At 38.3% G+C, this 24,271-nt stretch overlaps 1 protein-coding gene across 1 annotated transcript in view; it reads right to left on the minus strand.

The window, feature by feature from the left end:
* Positions 1 to 24,271, minus strand: part of Abca13 (ATP binding cassette subfamily A member 13) — a 463,272-nt gene that overhangs the window by 59,385 nt on the left and 379,616 nt on the right. Inside the window, 1 exon segment of the mRNA XM_055624041.1 lies at positions 4,681 to 4,831. Coding sequence (XP_055480016.1) covers positions 4,681 to 4,831 — 151 coding nt within the window.

Raw genomic sequence — 24,271 nt, forward strand, 5'->3', positions numbered from 1 at the left:
TATAACAAACTTCAGAGCATCTTCTTTAATGTCTGTATTTGTGTGACTTCAAAGTAATTTGGAAAATGAGCTAAAACACACAAGTCCTGGTCCATGGTTAAATACTGTGAGTTGAGGAAAGAGAAGTCAAGGCCTAAAAGGCACATAGAGACTAAAACTTGAGTATAAAACCATCTCAAGGTCAATCTTTTGTTCTCCGCGAAAATATCCAAGGCCTTTTCCCCAGTCTGCCTCACAGAAAACATCCTTTTTCCTGTATTCATCAGTCAAATTATGCCAATTAAAGTAAATTGAATAAAAGCCCTTTTCAGCAAATAAAAACTTCAAAATATTTTACCCAGGATTAGCAAACAAACACAAACAGCTAATTGGGGTGCTGCGGTAAAGTCTCTGAGACAGAAAGCCTGTGCTGCAGGGATTAGAAACATCCCATGGTGTCCACAGAATTGCAAAGCAAAAGCAGAAGCATGGTCCCAGGTGATGTTCATTTAAAAGATAGAGGCTGGAAGCAGGCTTCCTAGGAGAGAAAGCCTTTCTTTCATTGAGCAACACTGTGGTCACACAGAGAGTTCATGCCTTTGAAAAACACAAACACGAAGAGCTATAAAAGTAGACCAGCAAAAACAAACAGCAATGGGGAAAGTGAAAATTCAGGTTATCTTTTCAGAGTTATGAAAATGTTCAAAATGTACAGGTATTGCAAATGTTTATTATGACATAATGCAGTTTATTCAGACAAGGAATGAAAGCTAGCTAATAAAGGGGAGAAACAAAGCAAAATAATGATTAAAAGCCCTGGCTTTACAGCAATGTGTCCCAGAATAAATACATTTTTAATAAATTTGCCAAACACTGTTGGTTATTTTTATGAAACCAGAAAATGTTTGTCATATTTTTCTAACTTCAGAAAAGGTTAAATAGTGCAGACTACAAATCTCAGAGCAGTTAATCATAGGGAAGATTCCAGAATGTGCAGGAACAAATGTCTGATCTAATGCTCTGTGAATGTCACTTTCAGAAAATAACTGAAATGATCTAATGAGAAGCATCTTGTTGCCATCTTTTCTGCGCCACTATCAAAATAATGGCAAATGTAATGACCTAGAAATCAAGGCTGGCAAAATGCTACCTAGACCCCAAAATGTCAGAAGCCACAAAAATCTTACTGTTATTGTCCCACAATCACAAAATGCCGTAAGTTACAGGATCTTGCACATATTTTTTTCTCTCAGGAAGCTCTAGAAATTATGCCACATTTTGAGATGAAGACCGGGACTTATAATCTTCATTTCCAGGCTGCAGCACATTCAGCACACAGCAGAACTTTGGGAAATATCCTGTAGCCAAAATAGATTGTTCAGAAAAGCATGCACACTCATCAGGTTCCTGAGCCAAAGACTGCCCATATGCAGGTGTGATGCCCGTATCAAAGCTGTTTTGTGAAATTCAAGATGAGAATGAGACATTGACCAGGGAAAAGGAGCCAAAGATTTCCAAGAGAACAAAAATCATGTGACCTTCCCTCTGCCATGACCTCCTACTCAATTCTTCTTCAGTCGAAACTGAACTCTTTTCAAAACCCAACCACAAATAGGAAAACAAAATTTAAGTTGCAACTCATGCCTACAGAAAAGGTGCTTGAAGCAACACCCAGAAGTATTCCAAGAGCAATGTGCAGGTAGTTACAAAGATAGGACCAGTAAAAGACCTACTCCCGCCCTGAAGAAAATAAAAATGCATATTTCACCAGTTTTCATCCCAATTAAAAGTTTTGTTTGGCCATATTATCTCAGGAAATATCAGAAGAGTCTCTTACATATCTTCCATAGCATCCCTGATTATAACTGCATTCCTGAGCCATTTAGTGATGATTTGATACTAGTTTCACCAGACTGGTCAGACTGAATAAAGGCTTAAAATGCACCTGCTACACAAACAGTATAGCATAAATGATAAACTGGAAATGAGCACTTTAACATATGGATCTTAAATCTAAGTCAAACGAAGGGGTAACCTTTTCCGGTTACATCTGAGAGTTACAAGTGTAAACGACAAGATTACGTACATAGCTGGAGCAGATCAGCAAACTTGGAATAGGTGAATTGAGTGTCCTGTACTACAAGCAATACTCAGTACAAGGCTTCGGTTGGAGGGCAGGAGATGAAAATGAGTGGGGGCTGTGAGGGTGAGACAGAAAGGGCTTTTAAGCAAGCATAGGAGGTTTTCTTGAATCATAGGACACGGGTGGCTGTCTATCTTTCCATGGTCGAGATGGAAGCCTGTAAAAGAGAACCAATTTGAGTGGCAGATATATAAGGGAGAAAAATGTTTTGTCTCCAGGGCTCAAGACTTGAATCAGAGGTGTCCTCCTGGGCCCAACTAACTGGAGAACAACGAAAAGTAAATAATTAAGAAAAGCTCCAGGCCAGTCACTCCATACAATTTCTGCTTCCATTAATACACCAAAGCCCTAGAAATATATCTGAGATATCAATGGTGGAAGGTATTTTGTCCTAGTCTGCTAGCAACTGCAGGATGTTGTCAACCAAAAGCCTATGCTCCAGATCTGCTCCCTGACCACTCTGTGCTTCATTTTCTCCAACTGCGGAAACACCTCTTAATTGCTTTGAACAGGATGTGAGACAGACATGCAGAAAGATAGTCATGTGTCACTAAAGGACAGGATACATTCTAGGAAGTGAATTCTCAGAGATTTCATCATTCTGTCATCCTCAAAAAACTTGTTCCCCAATCCTGAGCAGTAGATGTCAATCACTGGACACGGATTTTGTAATCAAGATATATGGTAAATACAAGATGCATGAGGCTGTTTCCAGGGCATGTGTTCTTATAGTAATGTATTTTTGTAAGTACAAGTAAATCTACACAGAAAAAAACAAAAATAAAAATATTATAGTATAGCAAATATATAAACCAGCAATAGTAAAGCATTATGCACAGCAATCATTGATACAGCTGATGGCAGAGGCTTGTTATTACCACGACAGTCACACAGGTGAAATGCTGTGATGAAATTGTTAAGGTAGGTGTAATGTTATAAAACTATTGTGATTTTTCATGACAATTCTGAATCCCCACCATTATGGGATCCATGGTGGATGAAGCATTAAGATATGGTTTCTGACACATTAGGTAGGTCATCATTTTGTGTTATTTAACACTAATATCCCATAATAAGCACCTCTGAATCCTGTGCTTATTCTATATTTCAAATGCTCACACGATTTACAGTAGTGAGGAATTGGCTGGGAGAGGCACCATGTCCTTTAGGAATAGAAAATGTGCTGATGTATTAGAAACCACTGAATGAGCAAGTAGCATTACCATCTGCATAATCCACTACAGATTCATGAAAGAAATAAAGCTACTTCCTAATTGATGATCACTAAAGTAACTTCTTGGTGGAGGAGTTCAAAACAGGGGCTGAAGGACAGTGAGCTATCAGAAGGCAATTGCCTGGGTGACGGACAGCACCAGGTCTTATTAAGGGAGACGTTTCATAGGTGCATTCATCCAGACAGAAGAGGCCAGCTTATAGGCACTGCCAAGAATCTACCTCTTCAATCAAAAACTAACAAGAGGGAGCTGACAGAGAAAATGCCTATTAAATATAGAGCCAACAATTAGTATTGGAAGCCAAGAGCTGTTTGAGTACACTTGGTGGGTCTCCTGCAGGGCGGTCAGTTAGCTCTGTTTATTAAAATGAGACTTAGGTCAAGGTTCCTGGGCCTGAACAACGAAGCGGAGAGTTCCTGTTCTGGTTTTAAAGTTATGGAGCAGAAAATTAAAAAAAAAAAAAAAAAAGACTACAGCATTATAAAAACAACACAGAGAATGAATTGTCATGGATCAGTGAGGGCAGTGGCTATTAAGCTTGTTTACCATGAATCCTAGGATGTTCCAACTTCTATAGACTCGTAGGATAAACCAATAAGCTCCAGCTCCTTTTATCCTACTCCTTTTGTAGAACCAGAAATCTAGCAAGCACGACAAAGGGGTGTTCAAAGGGTAAAATATGCCTTTAGCATCTTCCATTCTGTTTGTACTCCTGTTAGGAATATCCTCTGAGCTGTCTGTCAAGGCTATGAGCTCTGATAAGACCATGGTTTGCATCAAGAGAAAGAGTAAGTCTCCATGCCCACTGTTTCACCTGTTCTCCATTACTCTCAGATAGCATATCGGGAGGCCTCAGAGTTCCTACAATTCTTGCTGCTCCTTCATTCTCCTGAGGCCACCAAGAAAGTCACTCCTGGCAGGAATATTTCTGCCTGCTCCCAAGAGAGACATCCTCTCCAATAACTCCCCAAGTTTCCAAGTTTCACAAACATACTGTATCCAGTTTTAGATTTTCTGTTCCTGACCACAATCACAATGTCAAGTAAGCATACAGACATTTAAAGAAAAAGAGAAAAGCTTGGAGATACAAAGAAAAAGAGGTTATTATTTTTCACTTAGCTCCTTACGAAGGACTTCCTCACCAACACATTTTTAAATATACAATATCAATATAAATTTTAACGTTGGAAAATGACTTTTGCTTTGAACTCATCTAGTGCTATGGCTTCTTATTCTGGCTGAGAAACAGCCTTGGAGTTGGAGCTGATGTACCAGTATTTCTCTGTGGATCCATTTCCTCTGGAAAACCCCAACATTGCTTACCTCTGGAATGTACTGCTTCGGGATCCCACGGAGTCTGCAGTAGTATTGAAGATGTTCCCAACCAGTCAGGAGCTCATCTAGGGCATCCTGCTGTGGACAGTAGCCAATGAGAATGCCCACTTTACCAGCAGAAGCCAGGTCTACCATATCTCTGCAAACATAAGTAAAATATGCTTTGAAATGCATATCACGAATACGTATCAACCCATCTCTTAAATCTGGCGCATTAATAGCTCTCTTCATATACTTCATATAGCTATCTGGTTTTGCAAAAATACTTAAACCTAATAACAAGTGAAAGGTACCAAAAAAATTTCCACAACAAAATATGGATCTTGGCACATGAACTATTAAGCTAAAGGTAACTGGAAACAAGAGCTAAAAACACCCCCCTTTCTAAAGGACATGCCTACTTAAAAAGATATCACCACACTTGCTACTTACAGGAACTGCTATGATCACCTAAAAACATAAGGAGAGGAGAATAATTTTCCAGATACTTCCTCACCTTCCCAGAACTCACCTCCCCACTAAAAGTTCCAAAGCCCTTTCCATTTGATAAAAACCTGTGTATAAGTCTCATTCTTCTAATTCATCAACTGATCCTTCCTACCATTCCTTCTCTCTGTTCTCTTTCTCTGTCTTGCTCTCCATTTTTCTCTGTATAATTGTATATAATACATATTTTTTTGTGAAACTCTTGTTTTTATATATTCAATCAAATATGCTTGAGTTTAATTTCCAGGCTCTAGCAGAGAACCTAAGACAGAAGAGTGCAAAACTGTTTCTTCTCCTTCACAGAGGTAACCATGAGCCCAACACACACACACACACACACACACACACACACACACACACACACACACGTGTGTGTGTGTGGGGGGGTGCATGCGCACGTGTCTGTCTATGGGTATGTATGTGTGTGTGCATATGTGTGCATATTTAGGATAGTGTGTGCCTCATAAACGGCTATTACAGAAGTATTCCCCCAAAGAAACTATTGTAAATAATGGATTAATCCTTAAAATTTCAGTTGAACACTTTACAAACAACTGTACATAACTTTCACTGAGTATATGAAGAGTAGAAAAAAAAAAGAGTTAATTGGCCCAATTGCAAAGCTCATCACAAGTTTTTATCTTTTTGTTCTCCTTCTCAATCTGTTCCCATGGATTGCAGCTGATACCGGCATGAGAAACTTGCTATGGCTGGTATTAACAACTTAGTCCAGAATTCATGACAGGTTTGTACTTTGTGCTGTAGTTTTATGTTATAACACACCAAATCAAGTGCCCGCCATTTACAGGACCACGAAAACTAATTCCCCCCACTTAAAGTCTGATGAACCCCCTTCCAGTCTTCCTGACAAACTTCAGAGACACTGGGGTTCTTGTGCTCTGACTTTTCCTATGACAGACCCTCACAGAGTTGAAGGAACACATGGAGAATGTCCTGGCTTCTTTAAACAAAGTACATATTAATTTACTTCATGCTCTCCTAGATGTAGGTGTAGGCCCCAAGTTTATGCATTGAAAGCTCATCTTGCAAGTAATGGTACTCAGAGGTGGCTCTTTTGAAAGGAGGATTATGTCATAAACATAGAGATATCAAAAAAAAAAAGAGTAAGTGATTGTTCTGTTTAGTAAGAACTGATTTGAATTAAAAATAATGAAGAAAGAGGTCATTAATTTCAAAAATAATAATAAAGGGGTACTTGGGGGACCTGGGAGCAGAAATGCTGTCCTAATATTCTAATCTCAAAAATGGAAAAAAAGTAGAAGTAAATGAAACATATAGGCATTGAGAAAGTGCTACTACTGAGGGTGTCTTTGAGAGTCTTTTCAGAAAAACCTGGCTCAAGGAGGCACAAGAGGATACCCTCCCACCTGCTCGAGGGCTAGACAAAACAAAAGGACAGAAGAAAGCAAATTCACCTTTCCCTCCCTCCCTCCCTCTTTTCTTTCCTAACTCTCCAAGCTCTCTCCTTCTCCTCCTTCCCTCTCTTTTCCCCTTCCTCTTTTCTTTCATCTTCCTCTTTCCTTGTCTCTTCCCATTTCCCCTTCCTACCCATTATTTTCTTCCCAGAGCTAGTATACCCTTTTCCTTCTACCCCTGGGCATAAGAGCACTGTGAGAACATGCTTGACTTTAGACTGCTGAAGTAGAACCAGCTGCTCACTGGGTTTTCAGGTGAGAACTACAACATCCATCTCCCTGGCTCTGGGTTTGAGAACTGGAACTGAATGGTGCTGGTGGTTCCCCCGAGTCTCCACTCTATGAATGGCAAGTGGTTTGTTGTAGAACTTCTCAGGCTCCACAATCACATGAGCAAATTCCCCTAAGTGAATACATCTCTCTTTCTTCCCTTCTTCCCCTTCCTTCCCTACCATACATTCTCTCTGGAAAATGCTGACTTGTTTATTATCCTTACAAAGTATGACTGAGGGAACTCATAGTCAGTTTTTCCTTCTACCATGGGAAGACGGAGCAATGAAGCCTCATTGCTGTAGCAGACAGTCTTCACCTGACCCAAATCTGGTAGGACCTTCCTCTTCCTCTAGTGTACGATAATACTGTTTGTTACACAGTGATTTTCATGACATGTGTTTATTCATTACTCACTATTGCATAGAAAATGAGATTGTCAAGGAGGATGTCCTCTTTAATTTGTAATATAATAAACAATAAATATATTTTATGTCATACCACACCACAGGATTTGTTTTTCTCATGCACAAATGAAAAAGTTGAATGAAAATTCAAGTTTTAAGTATCCCTACATATTGAGCTACTAGCTTGGGAAATATACATATCCATAATAATAGTTCATGTGTGTTATCCATAGTTGCAAGCATATTATTTTAAATTCATTATCAAAGATGAGGCCACCCTGAGCTTTAGTTTTTTTTGGAAAGTTTAAAAAGTTTTACAACTGGAAGAAAAAAATCAAATCCTTAATTAAAACTTTTCAGAAAAGTGTTGGCCCATGAAACATAGTACAACTGGATCAAATGCAGGACACATCCAGGGAAAGTTTAGCAATGACTGGAATACATCAAAAAAATAAAATAAAATAAAGAATAAAAAAAAAAAGAAAAAAAAGATGTTAAATACTGATGGCCTTTCCCACTTAACCATATCAAAGGTGCTGTAACATTGATTATCGTATTTACATTTAAAAAGGCAATGTGTTAACATAATGCAATTGCCAAAAAAAAGACAAAACAAACAAACAAACAAACAAAAACCCTTTAAAATCCCAGGTTACGTTTTTAGGGGGAAAAAAACAAAAAACAAAAAACAAAACAAAACAAAACAAAACAAAAAAAAAACGTATCTCCAAACCTTTAACTACACTTGCCAAGAAAAAAATTCATGACTAAAATTGCAACATACATTTCTATTAAGACATAGAAACAGAAAATGTTATAATAAGTTAGTATGACATGGGGAGGATAGGAGCTCCACAAGGACCAAATATATCTGGGCACAGGGTCTTTTCTGAGACTGATACTCCACCAAGGACCATGTATGGATATAACCTAGAACCTCTGCTCAGATGTAACCTGTGGTAGCTCAGTAATCAGTTGGTTTTCCCTAGTAAGGGGAACAGGGACTATTTCTGACATGAACTCAATGGCAGGCTCTTTGACCTCCCCACCCCCCAAGGGAGGAGTTTTCAGGAGGACTTTGCAGCCAGTCCTGAAGATACCTAATAAAACAGGGTCAAATGAAAGGGAAGGAGGTCCTCCCCAATCAATGGACTTGGAAAGGGGCAGGGAGGAGATGAGGGAGGGAGGGTGGGATTGGGAGGGAATGAGGGATACAGCTGGGATACAGAGTTAATAAAATATAACTAATAATAAAAATAAAAAATTTCAGTATGTTGATAATGCCAACATACACTCACAGAGGAGATGAGAAATACTCCAGTTTATGAGCCTGATAAAAAGGCATGGAGGTGTATATGACATCCTTGATGGTTGCAATGGTTCACTCAGTACCTGTTCGGTTTAAGTTTTAAAATAAAACAGTTTTGTTTTTGAAAAAAAAAGAAAGAAAGGAAGGAAGGAAGGAGGGAGGGAGGGAGGGAGGGAAGGAGGGAGGGAGGGAGAAAGGGAGGGAGGAAGGAAGGAAGGAAGGAAAGAAAGAAAGAAAGAAAGAAAGAAAGAAAGAAAGAAAGAAAGAAAGAAAGAAAGAAAGGAAGGAAGGAAGGAAGAAAGAAAGAGTACAAGCATCCTTGTGAGGGAAAATCTATATGAGATGAGCAGTTACCTGAGCACAAATAAATCACTGAATATGTCCAAATTAGAAAGAATAAGCCTTAACAAACGCACAATGAAGTAAGTTAAAACAAGTACTTATAAAATTGCCCATAATGCAACCCAAAACCAGATAATTTCAGTAGTGAGAACTAGTAAATGTTTTAAGATTAACATCAATTCTTCACAGTCTTTTTCAAACAAAGAAGAGATAAGTACAACTCTGAATTAATTTCAGAAGAATCATAACAGCCTGGTAATGAACCCAAAAACATGAGAAGAAAAGAAAACTTCAATTTATTAGACTACAGACATACAATTTCTTACAAAATATACATTCTTATCAACTAACAATGAGGTTATGCCCCAGTAAACTCAACATGAACTAAAAATATCATAAATCATAAATGTTTTCACTCCCAACTGTGTTTACACATTTCTGTAATTTTAGCCCTTCAGAAGTAAAATCAAGACAGTAATGAGCTCAAAGCTAACCTGGGCTATATATCAAGTTCAAGGCTATTATAAGGAGATTCTGTTGCAGAAGGAAAAGAAGTGGGGGAGAAGCATTACTACTTTTCAATTGCTGAATGAATGAATGAATGAATGAATGAATGAATGAATGAATGAATGAACATTATAGCTCCAACTGGTCTACCTTAAACTTTCTTAGGACTCAAATTAGCTTACAGTTGAACACAGTGGGAATATTATTACTGCATATTACTAGCCTTAGAAGAGATGAAAATTCAAGGTACAGTTTATAACTAATGGATATATCTTTCCTACCATCATAGAGGTGAAAAACTGCTTAGACTCTCATACATCAAAAATTTATGTGTATAAGGAAATCAAATCCAATAAAAATGAGGATATAATACATTTAATATTTAGTAAATATATAATAATATATAATATATAATTACATGTATATATAACATCCAATAGGGTATATTAGCTATAAGGAAGTAAGATAAAACTAAGGAAACCAAAGTTTGTTCAATATACTAAAATTAATCCCAGTATACTGCACTAATAGAGAACAAACATCATACACCACTCATTTGACAAAATATAAACTAGAAATTAAAAAGGTATTTATTATGTAAAACTATTTACAGGAACTTCTCCATTTACATGGTTCCATGTAAAATGATAGATCTACAGAGGCAGAATTAGATCCACTGTTGTTGATGGCTAGGAAAGAGTGTGGTGAAAAGAGAGACTAATGGCTGCAGAGTCTGTTTTGAAGGTGATCAAAGTGTTCTGTGCTTAAATATTGAAAACCATTATGTAATTTTATGAATATAACCATTACATTGTTACACTTAGGTTATAAATTCTGAAGTTTGTAATTTTAACTAAATTAATCAAGAGTGTCAGTAAAAGATCAATGTTCTATGGAAGTATTTATAGTCCTTCATACCTATACTACATAGATAGCTCTTCATGCTTGTACCAGTGATGTTCATCCCCAAACTTGTCAATATAAACGCAGGTAACAAAATCATCACAACATGAAGCAAAATGGGTACTAACCACCTTGTCAGTGTGGGATTGTGGAAAAGTAGTTACTCCTAAAAAAATTTATAATGCTGCATAATTTCATTTTAATAAAACCTACAAAAAAATTATCTGTGGTGGTTAGTCAAGAGACTATTTGGTTTGAAGGGGAAAATGACAGAGCTGCCGAGGATGCTTACTGACATATTTCCTGGTGATAATGATAAAATGTGTATGTTAGAGTCACTAACTTATGTAATTATTATGTGAAGGAATTATGTGGCTTAATTTTAAAGTTAATGTCTTCAAGCATAGTGCCAATCTCCATGTGTTAATTTGTAAAACATCTGCCTCAATCTTTGAAGTTAAGAATTACTGAAGTTCTTCTGTAACACTCTCCTGTTAGTTGGCTCTTCTCAACTGCAAGGTACTCTTAGGCAAAGAGAGGTAGGAGGTTACACATCAATTCTATAGCCAATTGGGTGATATGGAACATTTATGTTCAATATTCCCATTGTTACCAACTCTGGACACTTTTTACTTCTTCCCTGCTCATGCTCAGTATGTACTATCTGTATTTGATATTTTGAGTTCTAGAACATGGAACCAGCTTAGAACAAGGTAATCCAGGGGTCCAACTACTTCCTATCTTCATAGTTACCACCACCCAGTGCAGTGACAGATGCCTTATTTCTAATCAGAAACTTTTTTGTAGGAAATTCTTATAAGAGTTATATTTATTATCATATGTCACTGTTTTGTAATTTTTTTTATAAATTAAAGTTTATTTACTTTGTATCTCAGCTGCAGCACCCTCCCTCAACCCTTCCCAATCCCCCCTCCCCCCCTCATTTCCTCCCATGCCCTTCCCCAAGTCCACTGAGAGAGGAGGTCCCCCTCCCCTTCTATCTGAACCTAGCCTATCAGGTCTCATCAGGCTGCTTTGTCTTCCTCTGTGGCCTGGTAAGGCTGCTCCCCTCTCAGGGGAAGTGATAAAGGAGTCAGCCACTGAGTTCATGTCAGAGACAGTCCCTGTTTCCCTTACTAGGATACCTACTTGGATACTGAGCTGCCATGGACCACAGGGAGTTCTAGGTTATCTCCATGCATGGTCTTTGGTTGGAGTATCAGTTTCAGAAAAGACCCCGTGCCCAGATTTCTTGGTTCTGTTGCTCTCCTTGTGGAGTTCCTGTACCCTCCAGGTCTTTCTATCTCCCCCTTCTTTCATAATATTCCCTGCATGCTGCCCAAAGTTTGGCTATGAGTCTCAGCATCTGCTTTGATACCCTATTGGGTAGAGTCTTTCAGAGGCCCTCTGTGATAGTTCCTGTCCTCTTTGTTGTTCCGATGTCCATCCCATTTGCCTGTCTGAGTGAGGATTGATCATCTTACCCAGGGTTCTCCTTCTTGTTTAACTTCTTTAGGTGTGCAGAATTTAGTATGTTTATCCTATATTATATGTCTAATATACACTTATAAGTGAGCATATACCATGTGTGTCTGTCTCTTCTGGGATACCTCACTCAGGATGATCTTTTCTAGAACTCATCATTTGCCTGCAAATTTCATGATTTCCTTGTTTTTTATTGCTGAGTAGTATTAAATTGTGTAAATGTACCACAATTTCTGTATCCATTCCTCAGTTGAAGGACAGCTTAGTTGTTTCCAGATTCTGGCTATTATGAATAAAGCTGTTAAAAATAAGGTTGAGTAAAAGTCCTTGATGTATACTTGAGCATATTTTGGATATATGCCTAGAAGTGGTATAGCTGGATCTTGAGGTAGCACTATTTCTACTTGTCTGAGAAAGCGCTAATCAGATACTTTAAAACTATGGTCATGATTTCACATGAAATGAAACAGAGCGCTTTTTCCTATTCCCAGAGCAGGGCATGGTCCTTCCTTTGATGTGCTATAAAGATCAGTGCATTCCCTGTGTGGTTAGCAGAATCCCTTTATTAGATAACACTTTCTCATAGGACAACAGTTGTATATTTTTCTTGTTTTACTTTTTTAAATCTTCATATAGAGCCCAGGGCCTCCAAAATGCTAGGCACGTTGTTTGTTTCTTTGTTTTTACCACTGAGCTGTTACTCGGAAATGATACCTACACTTGCAAATAGTTTGGTAGAGTATGAACAGAGAAGATGCACAGTCTATTGCACTACAGTAGAGCCAGCACTCAAGCCATGCTAATGACATGTTAAGTTCAAGCACACTACATTTTTCCTAGCTGTATTTCATCAGGTTAATTTTTGATATTTACTTTTATTTTATGTGTCTAAGCATTTTGCATAAATGCATATCTATGCACTATGTACACGTAGTGGCCGCAGAGGCCAGAAATGGGCCTGGATTCCCCAGGGTCTGAAATCAAAGATGTTGGCGGCCACCATCTGAGCACTGGGAAAAGAAGCCAATTTCTCTGAAACAGCAGCCAGTGGCCTTAACTGCTGAATAGGCTCTCTGGGCCCTCATTAGTTTAAATACATGAACCTCCATAAAAAAATTCCTTTTCTGAATTCCGGGGAAAGTAAAAATTTAGGAAAGCCAAAAGGTGTAGTTAAAGTGTTAGTAACCAGAACTGCTTTTTCAGTAGAGTGGTACTCTGGCCCACTGTGGAGACACTGCAGGTATAGCCTTGTGAAGATCTGCATACAAAAGCATGTGGTAGGATATTGCTCCTTGAGCAAAGCAGGAGTTAATCACCCATCCAGAGTTCATCTTAACTGACTGAGAAAATGAGCTTATTTATTTAAGTCCTTTCATCTAACTCCAAGGGATGCTAACTACACACTTCTTAAATCAGAATCACCGTCAATCATTTTCCTGCTATTAGAAAATGCCACCATCCATTTCATAGTTTCCACACGTTTGCACTTGGTTATCTCAGCCTAATAGAGAAGGTCATAACATTCTGTATGCTTTATGCTTCAGCACCACTTGGAAAGACAAGACATTTTTCCGTGTTGGATCTGACATAAAAATGAACTCCAAGTGGCTTTTATCATGAAGCATTTCAACTGGCTTTTTCTCTTTAATTAATGGCACAACAGTTCAAAAGACCCTAAAAATTAAATACAAAGCTCAGAAGAACATTCTGAGTGGTCTTTGCCAAGAACCTTCTCACTCCGGGCAATTATTTTTTTTATATTATCAGCAGTCTGTAAACTGTCAAATAGTTAATAAGAGCAAAACACTGTTCAGTGGACCTGGCATGATTTGCTTTCCAGCGCTCCAGTGTTTGTACTTTGCTTGCTTTTCAAACTCTGGCTTAGCCTCCACTGCCCACATTTACCAAATTTGCCACACACTTCATGAACAGTTGATCAGGTCTGCCCTGATGGAGGGTTTATGTGTCTCTTCATGGATACCACAAAGTAACTAGGGCTATATAACCAGGCATCAGAGAACTGTACCCTCTATAGTAGTTTGATATTTTTTTCTAAGAGAATATGGTACACCCATGATGCTTTGTCTATTAATTACAGAGCAAGAACATACAACTGAAGTTTGGAATGCATTCATATTCTAGGTGTAAACTATAACTCCCACATATACTATCTGTGTTCTCCTCTAAGCCAGGGGGGATTTTCTCAAGCTTTTTAGATAGGTAATTTCGTATGAATATACATGTAGCAGGAGAGTACAGTCATTCTTTTGGGGGTATTGAAGCTTTAACTCTTTCTACATTTAACTCCTGTGTACATGACTGAAAGAAAATCCAGTAAGTTAATAAATATACTTCTAAAATAGTAAAGTCATAAACAATAACATTTTCATATTGCTGATGTTTTTTCCTTCTAGCCCATCAAGAGAATACTATAATTTGGAGCAACAAAACTTGTCATTAAATTATGCATATGCCTTTTGAATATCAGTTGCAAATTTTCCCATGTGCATTAATTACTGCTCTATTGCTGTAACAAAATACCATGACCAAAATTAAATTATGTAGGTAAAAGTTTGTTTTAGCTAATGGTTTCAGATGTATAGTCTATGATAGCATGGTAGCAGGTGATATCAGAGAGCTGAGAGATTTTATTTTTTATTATTATAATTTATTACAATTTATTCAATTTGTAGCCAGGCTGTAGGCCCCTCTCTCATCTCTTCCCAAACCCACCTTACCTCCATCTTGTCCCCCTACATCCTTCCCCTTGTCCACTGATAAAGGAGGTCCTTCTCCCCTTCTATTTGACCCTAGCCTATCAGGTCTCATCAGGATTGGTTACATTGCTTTCCTCTGTGGACTGGCAAGACTGCACCCCTCAAGGAGGAGGTGATCAGAGAGCCTGCCACTGAGTTCATGCCAGAGAAAACCCCTGCTCCCCTTACTAGGGACCCCACTTAAGACTGAGTCTATGGGCTACATCTGAGCCACAGTTTTAGGTCCTCTCCATGCAATGCCTGTGGTTGGGGTATCATTCTCCTCAGGGCCCCAAGGGCTCAATTTTTTGGCTTTGTTGGTCTCCTTTTGGAGCTCCTGTCCCCTTTAGGTCTTTCGATCTCTCCTTTTTTTTTCATAAGATTCCCTGCACTCTGCCCAGTTTGGCTATGATTCTCAGCCTCTGCTTTGATACCTCAATCAGTGGAGTCTTTCAGAGGCCATCTGTGGTAGGCTCCTGTCCTTTTCTCTGTGTTCTCCTGCTTCTGATGTCTATCTCATTTGTCCTTCTCAATGAGGTTTGAGCATCTTCCCTAATGTCTTCCTTGTTGTTTAGCTTCTTTAGGAGTATAGATTTTAGTATGTTCATACTATATTATATTGCTAATATCCACTTATGAGGGAGTATATACCATGTGTGTCTTTCTGCTTCTTGGTTACCTCACTTAACCACACACAGGAAGCAGAAAGTGGGGTGTGAGAGTGAGGTGAGGCTATATACCCACAAAACCCTGCCCAAGTGGCATACTTCCTTCAACAAGACTATACTATCTAAAAGGTCCACAGCTTCACAAACAATAAAACTATCTGGAAACCAAGCATTTGAAAACATAAGCTATGAGGGATACTTTTCATTCAAACCAAAATATCATCTAATATTGTATTCAAATGAAAGACTAGGTCAATATCTCATAGTCTTACCTTCAGAGAAAAAAAAATGGTGTATATACTTATCACCTCCTACACTGTTACCAGAATCCAATGGTATGTTTCTGTGAGTCCAGATGTCATCACTAATGACACTTTTAGGCTGATGTTTAGAAACTATTCACAAAACATGAACTTAGTTCCAGGATCACAGCACCTCTTAGCCTAAAAGTATTGTCTCAAGGTTAATGTTAGGGGTTATACAAAGTTGTCATAACATGTAACAGCTATCCTGATAATAAATATGAATGTCATTCTTGATGCAATAGTTTCCTGACACATATATCATATACACGTATATTATCTCCAAAATATATTATCCAGATTAAAATTATTATATGCACATTACTAATTATACAATAGATATTGCCAAGAATGCTGATGCATTCATTTTTGTTTTTAATTATGGATATTTTTGTTTCTCTGCGTGCACATACACATGTGAAAAGAAGTACAGTGTCTCTGAAGTCAGAAGGGGCATCAAAGCTTCTCCAACTAGAGATACAGGTGATAAGAGCTGTCTTGCGGGGTGCTAGGAATTAAAGCTGGTTCCTCTACAAGAGCTGTATATGCACTTAACCACAGAAGCATCTCTCTAGCTCCAAGAAAACTTTAAAAAAATTTTAAATGTCTGGTATTGTATAGCACCAATTTTAAAATAATAGAAATATTTTTTTCCATGAAGAAATGCTTAAAACTATTATTTATATATTTAAAAAAATCAGGGACATTTAAAAAGTCAGTACAACTATTCTGCATCTGCTTAACACTTCAATATTCTAACAGAGTCAGAAAAATCAAAATTCTTGTTGTTAATAAAATGGGATAGAAAAAGTCCTACATGAGAGGCCAGAGATATGGCTCAGTGGCTAAGAGTATATTACACTTGCAAGGGGTTCAGTTCCCAGTAACCACATTGTACAGTTCTCAACCATCTATAATTTCAGCTCCAGGAATCCAATGCCTCTAGCTTCCCTGGGCACAGGTACACATGTATACATACTCACATAGAGATGCAAGCATAGACACATACTTATAAATTTAAACCTTTATGAAATTCTATGTGAGAAGTATATATATATATATATATATATTTAATTTTTTATTAATTACACTTTATTCATTTTGTACCCTCCCCATAAGCCCCTCTCTCCTCCCCTCACGATCCCACCCTCCCTCCCCTTTCTGCATGCATGCAGCTCCCCAAGTCCACTGATAGGGGAGGTTCTCCTCTCCTTTCTGATCTTAGTCTATCAGTTCTTGTCAAAAGTGGCTGCATTGTCCTCTACTGTGGCCTGGTAAGGCTGCTCCCCCCTCAGGGGGAGGTGATCAATGAGCAGGCCAATCAGATTATGTCAGAGGCAGTCCCTCTTCCCATTACTATGTAACCCACTTGAAAGCCTCTGCAGTATAGACTGTCAAAGCAGATGCTGAGCCTGATGGACAACTGATGGGCAGAGTGAATGGAATTTTATGTAAGAAGTGAGAAGTATATATTAATCAACCTTTGTTACTAGAACGAAATATATACACCATCAACATATTTTAAAAGAAAGGTAAGTTTAGCTCACAACTTTGGTGTCTTTAGTCTGTCATTAATTGGTTTGTTGCTTTGATCTTTGGTGATGCATCATGATGGGAGAATATGGCAAAATATTCACCTCATGACAAGAAAATCAGAGAGGAAAAGAATGGAGAGGCCAGGGTTCCTCCACCTCCTTCTTGTGTATAGCACAAAGAACAGAAGACCTCCTACTTTGTCTACATCTTAAGTATCCCACTGTGTCACAGAAACACCAAGCCAGAAACCAAACTTTCCCATAGGGTCTTAGGAGGATCCTGAAGATCAAAACACTATCATAAAACCATTCTGTGTCAAAAATCTCAGAAAAAAAAAACTATTTAAAAGGCAAGATGAAAATAAAGCTGTAGTGTAACGACTTCACCTTTTGGTATAAACTAGAGGGGAACATAAGACAGAATATGAAAATGCCTCAGCTTCAGAGCATTCTTCACAGTTCCCAAAGCTTGGCAGAGATCCCAATCCATTTTCACTTGGAAAGGTAAATCTAACAAAGAAAACTTAAATTCAAGTTCATAGTGTTCTGTAAAGTTAAAGTGTATAGATACCAAACTAAAATTATTAGAATGCTACTAATGAACTAACCGACAGGACCAGCATGGTAAATATTGTCTGTTGTTTAGTGGAATGTCAGAGGAAATATGCAAAATAATTGCAAGCTATAAATTTGTTATTTCATCACCTCTGAAAAACAACAACATTTTCATGTCATTACTAATGATGATACTAGATATTTTATTTACATGCTGAATACAATTTCCAACTACCTCCTATATTTCTGGATGATAAATCTTATATAAAAGTCATAACTTTATGTCTGTCAGTCTGAGGATATAGAGACATATTTTACATTTCTGCCTAAAAGAAGGGGAAAAGAGCACAATGAAGACATATTTTTCTTTTTAAAAGAAAAGTACTACAGGGAAATCAAGACAATATAAAATAAAGTTTAAAAGTAGAAATTGTCACCACCTATGGTCCCCTTTTCATGTTCTCAGTCACCAGATAGCACTGACAGCTTTACTCACTCTGCCTCTGGCTTCTTAGCTTTGTCCACACGTCATCTTGCTTCATTAGACTCTACGAGTGAAGCTCAGAGCCCACCTGAGACTGTGTACTCTCTTCTGCTTACCTGTCCCCTCCATTTTTCTCATGTTTTGTGTCTCTCCTCACCTATGCCTACATATCTAGGAAGAAAAACTGGGTCTCTGACCATGGATGGCGAATGTAGCTTAGCAGTAAAGTGCTTGCCTTGCATGGCATGAGACCCTGAATTCAATTCATTTCTTTTCTGCAAAAGAAAAAAACTTGGTAAAACATTATCTTAATTACAGCATTTTAAGTACAATGCTAGAAATTCTAGTAAAATTAATTGGGAGAAAAACTTAGGTATATGTACATGTTAGAAATTAGAACCTAGCTAAAGCAATAAGACAACTAAAGGAGATCAAGGGGATACAAATCGGAAAGGAAGAGGTTAAAGTGTCACTATTCACAGATGATATGATAGTATACTTGAGCGACCCCAAAATTTCAACCAGAGAACTTCTTCAGCTGATAAACACCTTCAGCTAAGTGGCAGGATACAAAATCAACGCAAAAAAATCAGAAGCCCTCCTGTGTACCAAAGACAAAAGGGCCAAGAAAGAAATCAGGGAAACAACACCCTTCACAATAGCCACTAATAACATAATGTACCTTGGGGTGACTCTAACCAAGCAAGTGAAAGACCTGTTTAAAAAAACTTTAAGTCTCTGAAGAAAGAAATTGAAGAAGATATCAAAAGATGGAAAGATCTCCCGTGCTCATGGATTGGTAGGATTAATATAGTGAAAATGGCAATTCTGCCAAAAGCAATCTACAAATTCAATGCAATTCCCATCAAAATACCAACTCAGTTCTTTACAGACCTTGAAAGAAAGATTCTCAGCTTCATATGGAGAAACAAAAAACCTAGAATCTCCAAAATGATCCTGTACAACAACAGGTCATCTGGAGATATCTCTATCCACGATCTCAAGCTATACTACAGAGTAATAAAAACTACATGGTATTGGCATAGAAACAGAATGGTGGATCAATGGAACCGAATAGAAGACCCAGAAATAAACCCACATACCTATGAATACTTGTTTTTTGACAAAGAAACCAAAACCATTCAATGGAAAAAATACAGCATCTTCAACAAATTGTGCTGGTCCAACTGGATGTCTACATGCAGAAAAATGAAAATAGATCCCTATTTATCACCCTGCACAAAACTAAAGTCCAAGTGGATCAAAGACCTCAACATAAAACCAAATACTCTAAACCGGTTAGAAGAAAAAGTGGGGAAGAGCCTTGAACTCATTGGCACAGGAGACAACTTCCCGAACAGAACACCAACAGCACAGGCTCTAAGAGCAACAATCAATAAATGGGACCTCATGAAACTGAAAGGCTTCTATAAAGCAAAAGACACTGTCGTCAGAACAAAACGTCAGCCTACAGACTGGGAAAGGCACTCACCAACCCTATATCTGACAGAGGGCTGATATCCACCATATATAAAGAACTAGGGAAGTTAAAAGGCAATAAATCAAGTAATCCAATTTAAAAAAATGGGGTGTGGAGCCAAACAGAATTCTCTGTAGAGGAATATAGAATGACAGAGAAACACTTAAAGAGATGCTCAACATCCTTAGCCATCAGGGAGATGCAAATCAAAACGACCCTGAGATCTCACCTTACACCCATCAAAATGGCTAAAATAAAAAACTCAAATGACAACACATGGTGGAGAGGTTGTAGAGAAAGGAAAACCCTCCTCCATTGCTGGTGTGAATGTAAACTGGTACAACCACTTTGGAAGTCAATCTGGTGCTTTCTCAGACATAGAAATAGTGCTTCCTCAAGATCCAGCTATACCACTCCTAGGCATATACCAAAAATTTACTCAAGTACACAACAAGGACACTTGCTCAAGCATATTTGTAGCAGCTTTATTTGTAATAGCCAGAAGCTGGAAACAACCCAGATGTCCATCAACAAAGGAATGGATACAGAAATTGTGGAATTTTTACACAATGGAATACTACTCAGCAATCAAAAACGAGGAAATCATGAAATTTGCAGGCAAATGGTGGGCTCTGAGCGAAGTATCCCAGAAAGAGAAAGACACACACAGTACATACTCACTCATATAGACCTATAAAATATGATAAACATAATGAAATCTATACACCTAAAGAAGATAAACAAGAAAGAGGACCCAGGGTAAGATGATCAATCCTCACTTAGACAAATAGGAGGTGCTTTGGACATAGGAGAAAACAAGTAACAGGACGGGAGCCTACCGCAGAGGGCCTCTGAAAGACTCTAGCTAGTAGTGTATCAAAGTAGACACTAAGACTCATAACCAAACCTTTGGCAGAGTCCAGGGAATCATATGAAAGAAGAGGGAGTTAGTATAGAATAGGAGCTCCACAAGGACCAAATATATCTGGGCACAAGGTCTTTTCTGAGACTGACACTCCACCAAGGACCATGTCTGGCTATAACCTAAAACCTCTGGTCAGATGTAGACCGTGGTAGCTCAGTAACCAATTGGTTTCCCATAGTAAGGGGAACAGAGACTATTTCTGACATGAACTCAATGGCAGGCTCTTTGACCTCCCCCCCCTCCAAGGGAGGAGCAGTCTTTCTAGGCCACAGAGGAGGACTTTGCAGCCAGTCCTGAAGATACCTGATAAAACAGGGTCAGATAAAAGGGGAGGAGGTCCTCCCCAATCAGTGGACTTGGAAAGGGGCAGGGAGGAGATGAGGGAGGGAGGAATTGGGAGAAAATGAGGGAGCGGGATGCAGCTGGGATACAGAGTTAATAAAATGTAACTAATAATAAATAAAAGGAAAAAAGAATATTTCACAGCAACAGATAACACATTAAAAAAAAGACATTAGAAAATAGTATCGTAACTTCCATCTCAAAAGTAAAGCCCAGGGGACCCTGCAGAAACAGATGAATCAACAAAGGACCATGCTTGGAAAGGACCTAGAACCCCTACTCAAATGTAGCTCATGGGCAGCTCACTGTCCATAAGGGTCCTCTAGTAAGTCTCTGGCATGAATACGGTTGCCTGCTCTTTGATCACCTCCCACTGATGAGATGGCCTTACTAGGCTACAGAGAAAGAGGATCCAGACAGTCCTGATGAGACCTGATAGGCTAGGATCAGATAGTAGGGGAGGAGGACCACCCCTATCAGTGGAGCAGGTATATGAGGGGGAGGAGAGGAAGGGTGGCACAAGGAGGAGATGAAGGAGGGAACTTCAATTGGGATACATAGTAAATAAACTGTAATTAATAATAATAATAACAATAATAATAATATTTACTCAAAAAGTATAGATGCTAAGCTAAGAAAAGACAAGATGAAATAAAAGATTTTCAGAAAGTAGTTGTTCAAATTTGAAAATGAACATTAGTTTTCCTGTCTAGTCAATTTAAAATGCAATTGAAAAACCCAGTCATTGCAGTATGAATCGCATAAACAAGAACAGGTGGCCCAAAGAAGCAATGGGAAGGCTGTTTTAAATGAAAGAAGTCGATAGACAGCAGCTGTTGTAAGTGGAAAGCCAGGCTGTATTTCAGAGTTGATAAGCTCAGCTTTGTACACAACCTGATAATCTTAGCATTCTTCACACATTTCACAACAGGAGAAATGAAGATTACCTAATGGCAAAGACCTCTGTCTTGATGTTAAAACTCATTATAAAATACATCCTTTAAGAAGAGGATAGACCGACAGCCAGAGAAATTCAAATAAATTCAAAATTAAAACCACATAAACATGTATAAGGGTATATAAACATCATAATCTGTTCTATAGTAAATAAGTCATTTCACATCAGCAAAGACTGACTGTTCCAACAATGTTATTGGACTTGGTGGATAACTTTATTGGAAGATTTAAATTTAAGTATTCTTTTGCTCTTTATATAATACAGATTTTCAAAAAGATTTAGTCAAACAAAAACCAATAGATTATCTCAACTATTACCTTGGGGAAATTCCATTGTTGAGATAAGAAAGGCTTTCCTAAGCATTAGCCTACAGTTATAAATAAAACAGACAAAGTAAAGATTAAAAACACTTGGATGACTGAAAATAAAAACCTCACTGACATCATCCACCTCCATCATAAAAAGAGAGCCTCTGTATTAGATCTTCCATAGAATAATTGTTCCCATTTGGTGTTAAATAGCAAACACATACAGTTTATTAGCATTGGTAGGTTTTTGAAAAGATTAATGTAGTTTCTTGTCTTTTTTTTTTTTCAGAACTGTTTCTGAAAGCAGCCTAGAGACACAACATGGCCATACTTATTTTTCACATTGATAATAGATACAAACTCTGACATGATACAAGCTCAAACATCTTAATATTTTAATAAAATTTGTCTGAGAGAGAAAGGTGTGGTATTAGAAAGTACAGAAGTATAAGAGATAATTGAAGACAAAGAAGATTTATTAGTCATTATTAGTCTTCTCTGTGGTGACTTTAAGTGGCTTCCCAGGATGCCAGTTACTAAACACTGAGAGTACGGCAGGGCATACAACACAGACTTCTACACTGTCACGTAGGTGATAGGCAGTGTTGCATGACTGTTCCTGCTTAAACATAAAGATACCCGATCGCCTCAGGCACAGGTTCCTATAGACCAAAAAATGAATTCCATCCAAGTCCAGCTTGGTGAACCAATAAATTGGTTATCTGACAGGAACCAGATGAGAAGCTACAGGATCATGGGTGACTCAAAGGCAGCTGCAGCACTGAAAAGTCCCATCTCAGCACTGATGGCAACTCACGAAGCTCCTCAACAGAACCGTCCCCATATCCAGTCAGCCGTCCATCCCTTAAACACTCTAGCATGCTCCATACGTCATACAGCTGAGTGGTACAGGGAAGCAAAATAGATGTAATCTCAGGTGAGGGGTTGACAACTCCCCCACTCTTCTACAAGAGAATGTTAGGCATTTCACCATAATTAGCATATGATGACTGGTGGTCATGTCATGCCTCAGGCAAACAGCCCTCCAACCACAGGGTTAGATGATACAACAGATAGTGTGAATCAGCAAGTGCCTTCACCTATTTTGAAAATAAAAATGACATGCCAACACGTGCACACATGCACACATTCGTGCGCACACATTCAACAGATTTGTTGTTTGAAGGAGAAAAGGAAACTAGAGGTGCTACAAAGAGTCTGGGACAGAGAAAACTTCATGGCAAGCTGGATTTTCCATGAAAAACACCAGACTGGTTTTGGCAGCCATGCTGTAGAGACAGTTGTTTTCATTCATCTAGCTGAGAGCTTGAGCGGTGGAAAGAGAAAGATTCCTGGTAGAGCAGGCTTTCACGTGATCCATCCTGTGCTAATCTCACACTTCCAATATTTCGAGATCAAAGTATCAGTGAAGGCCATGGCAAAAACTTGCCCAGGGCTCATTATGTTTCAGACATAGATTATCTAGTATACTCCTAAGGTTTTGGTTTTGAGTGTTGCCTTTAATGGCTGAAATATCTTTCCCACCCTGTAGTATACTCTTATATCAACCCATGAGGAAAGTTATTTTATATTTAACACCCAAATCACAGCACAAATGCATGTGAACATTACACGTGAGGAGTCAAAACTCATTGATATCAGTATATAAAACAATGATTCTTACATAGAGCTGTTTAGTCATAGGTGCTCAGGAAAACAGCTGTGTTCTTAACTACATTACTAAAGAGAATTGTCAGTTCAAATTCACTGGACACCTTAATATTACTATTACCATAAATGTTTAAAAGGAGCAGGAAGAAATGACAGCTGACAAGGAGAAAATTTAGCTGCCATCAATTTAAAATTATTTGATTAAGTCAGAGCTTAATACTTCTCTGGGCCCTTGTGGGCCCTTGTGAAAATGAAAAAGACAAGTCACTTACTAATAAATCAATATAGTAAGCTCTTCCACTACTTGTACATAGTCACCCAGTTGGCAACCACAGACCTAGCATGTGTCTTGGGTGGGAAGGACTGATGAAAGAACTTGAGTGCCTGCAGATACTGGTATCCTACACACACACACACACACACACACACACACACACACACACACACACA

This window comes from Psammomys obesus, unplaced genomic scaffold, assembly GCF_907164565.1.
Source record: "Psammomys obesus unplaced genomic scaffold, mPsaObe1.curated_primary_1811, whole genome shotgun sequence".
Lineage (NCBI taxonomy): Eukaryota > Metazoa > Chordata > Mammalia > Rodentia > Muridae > Psammomys > Psammomys obesus.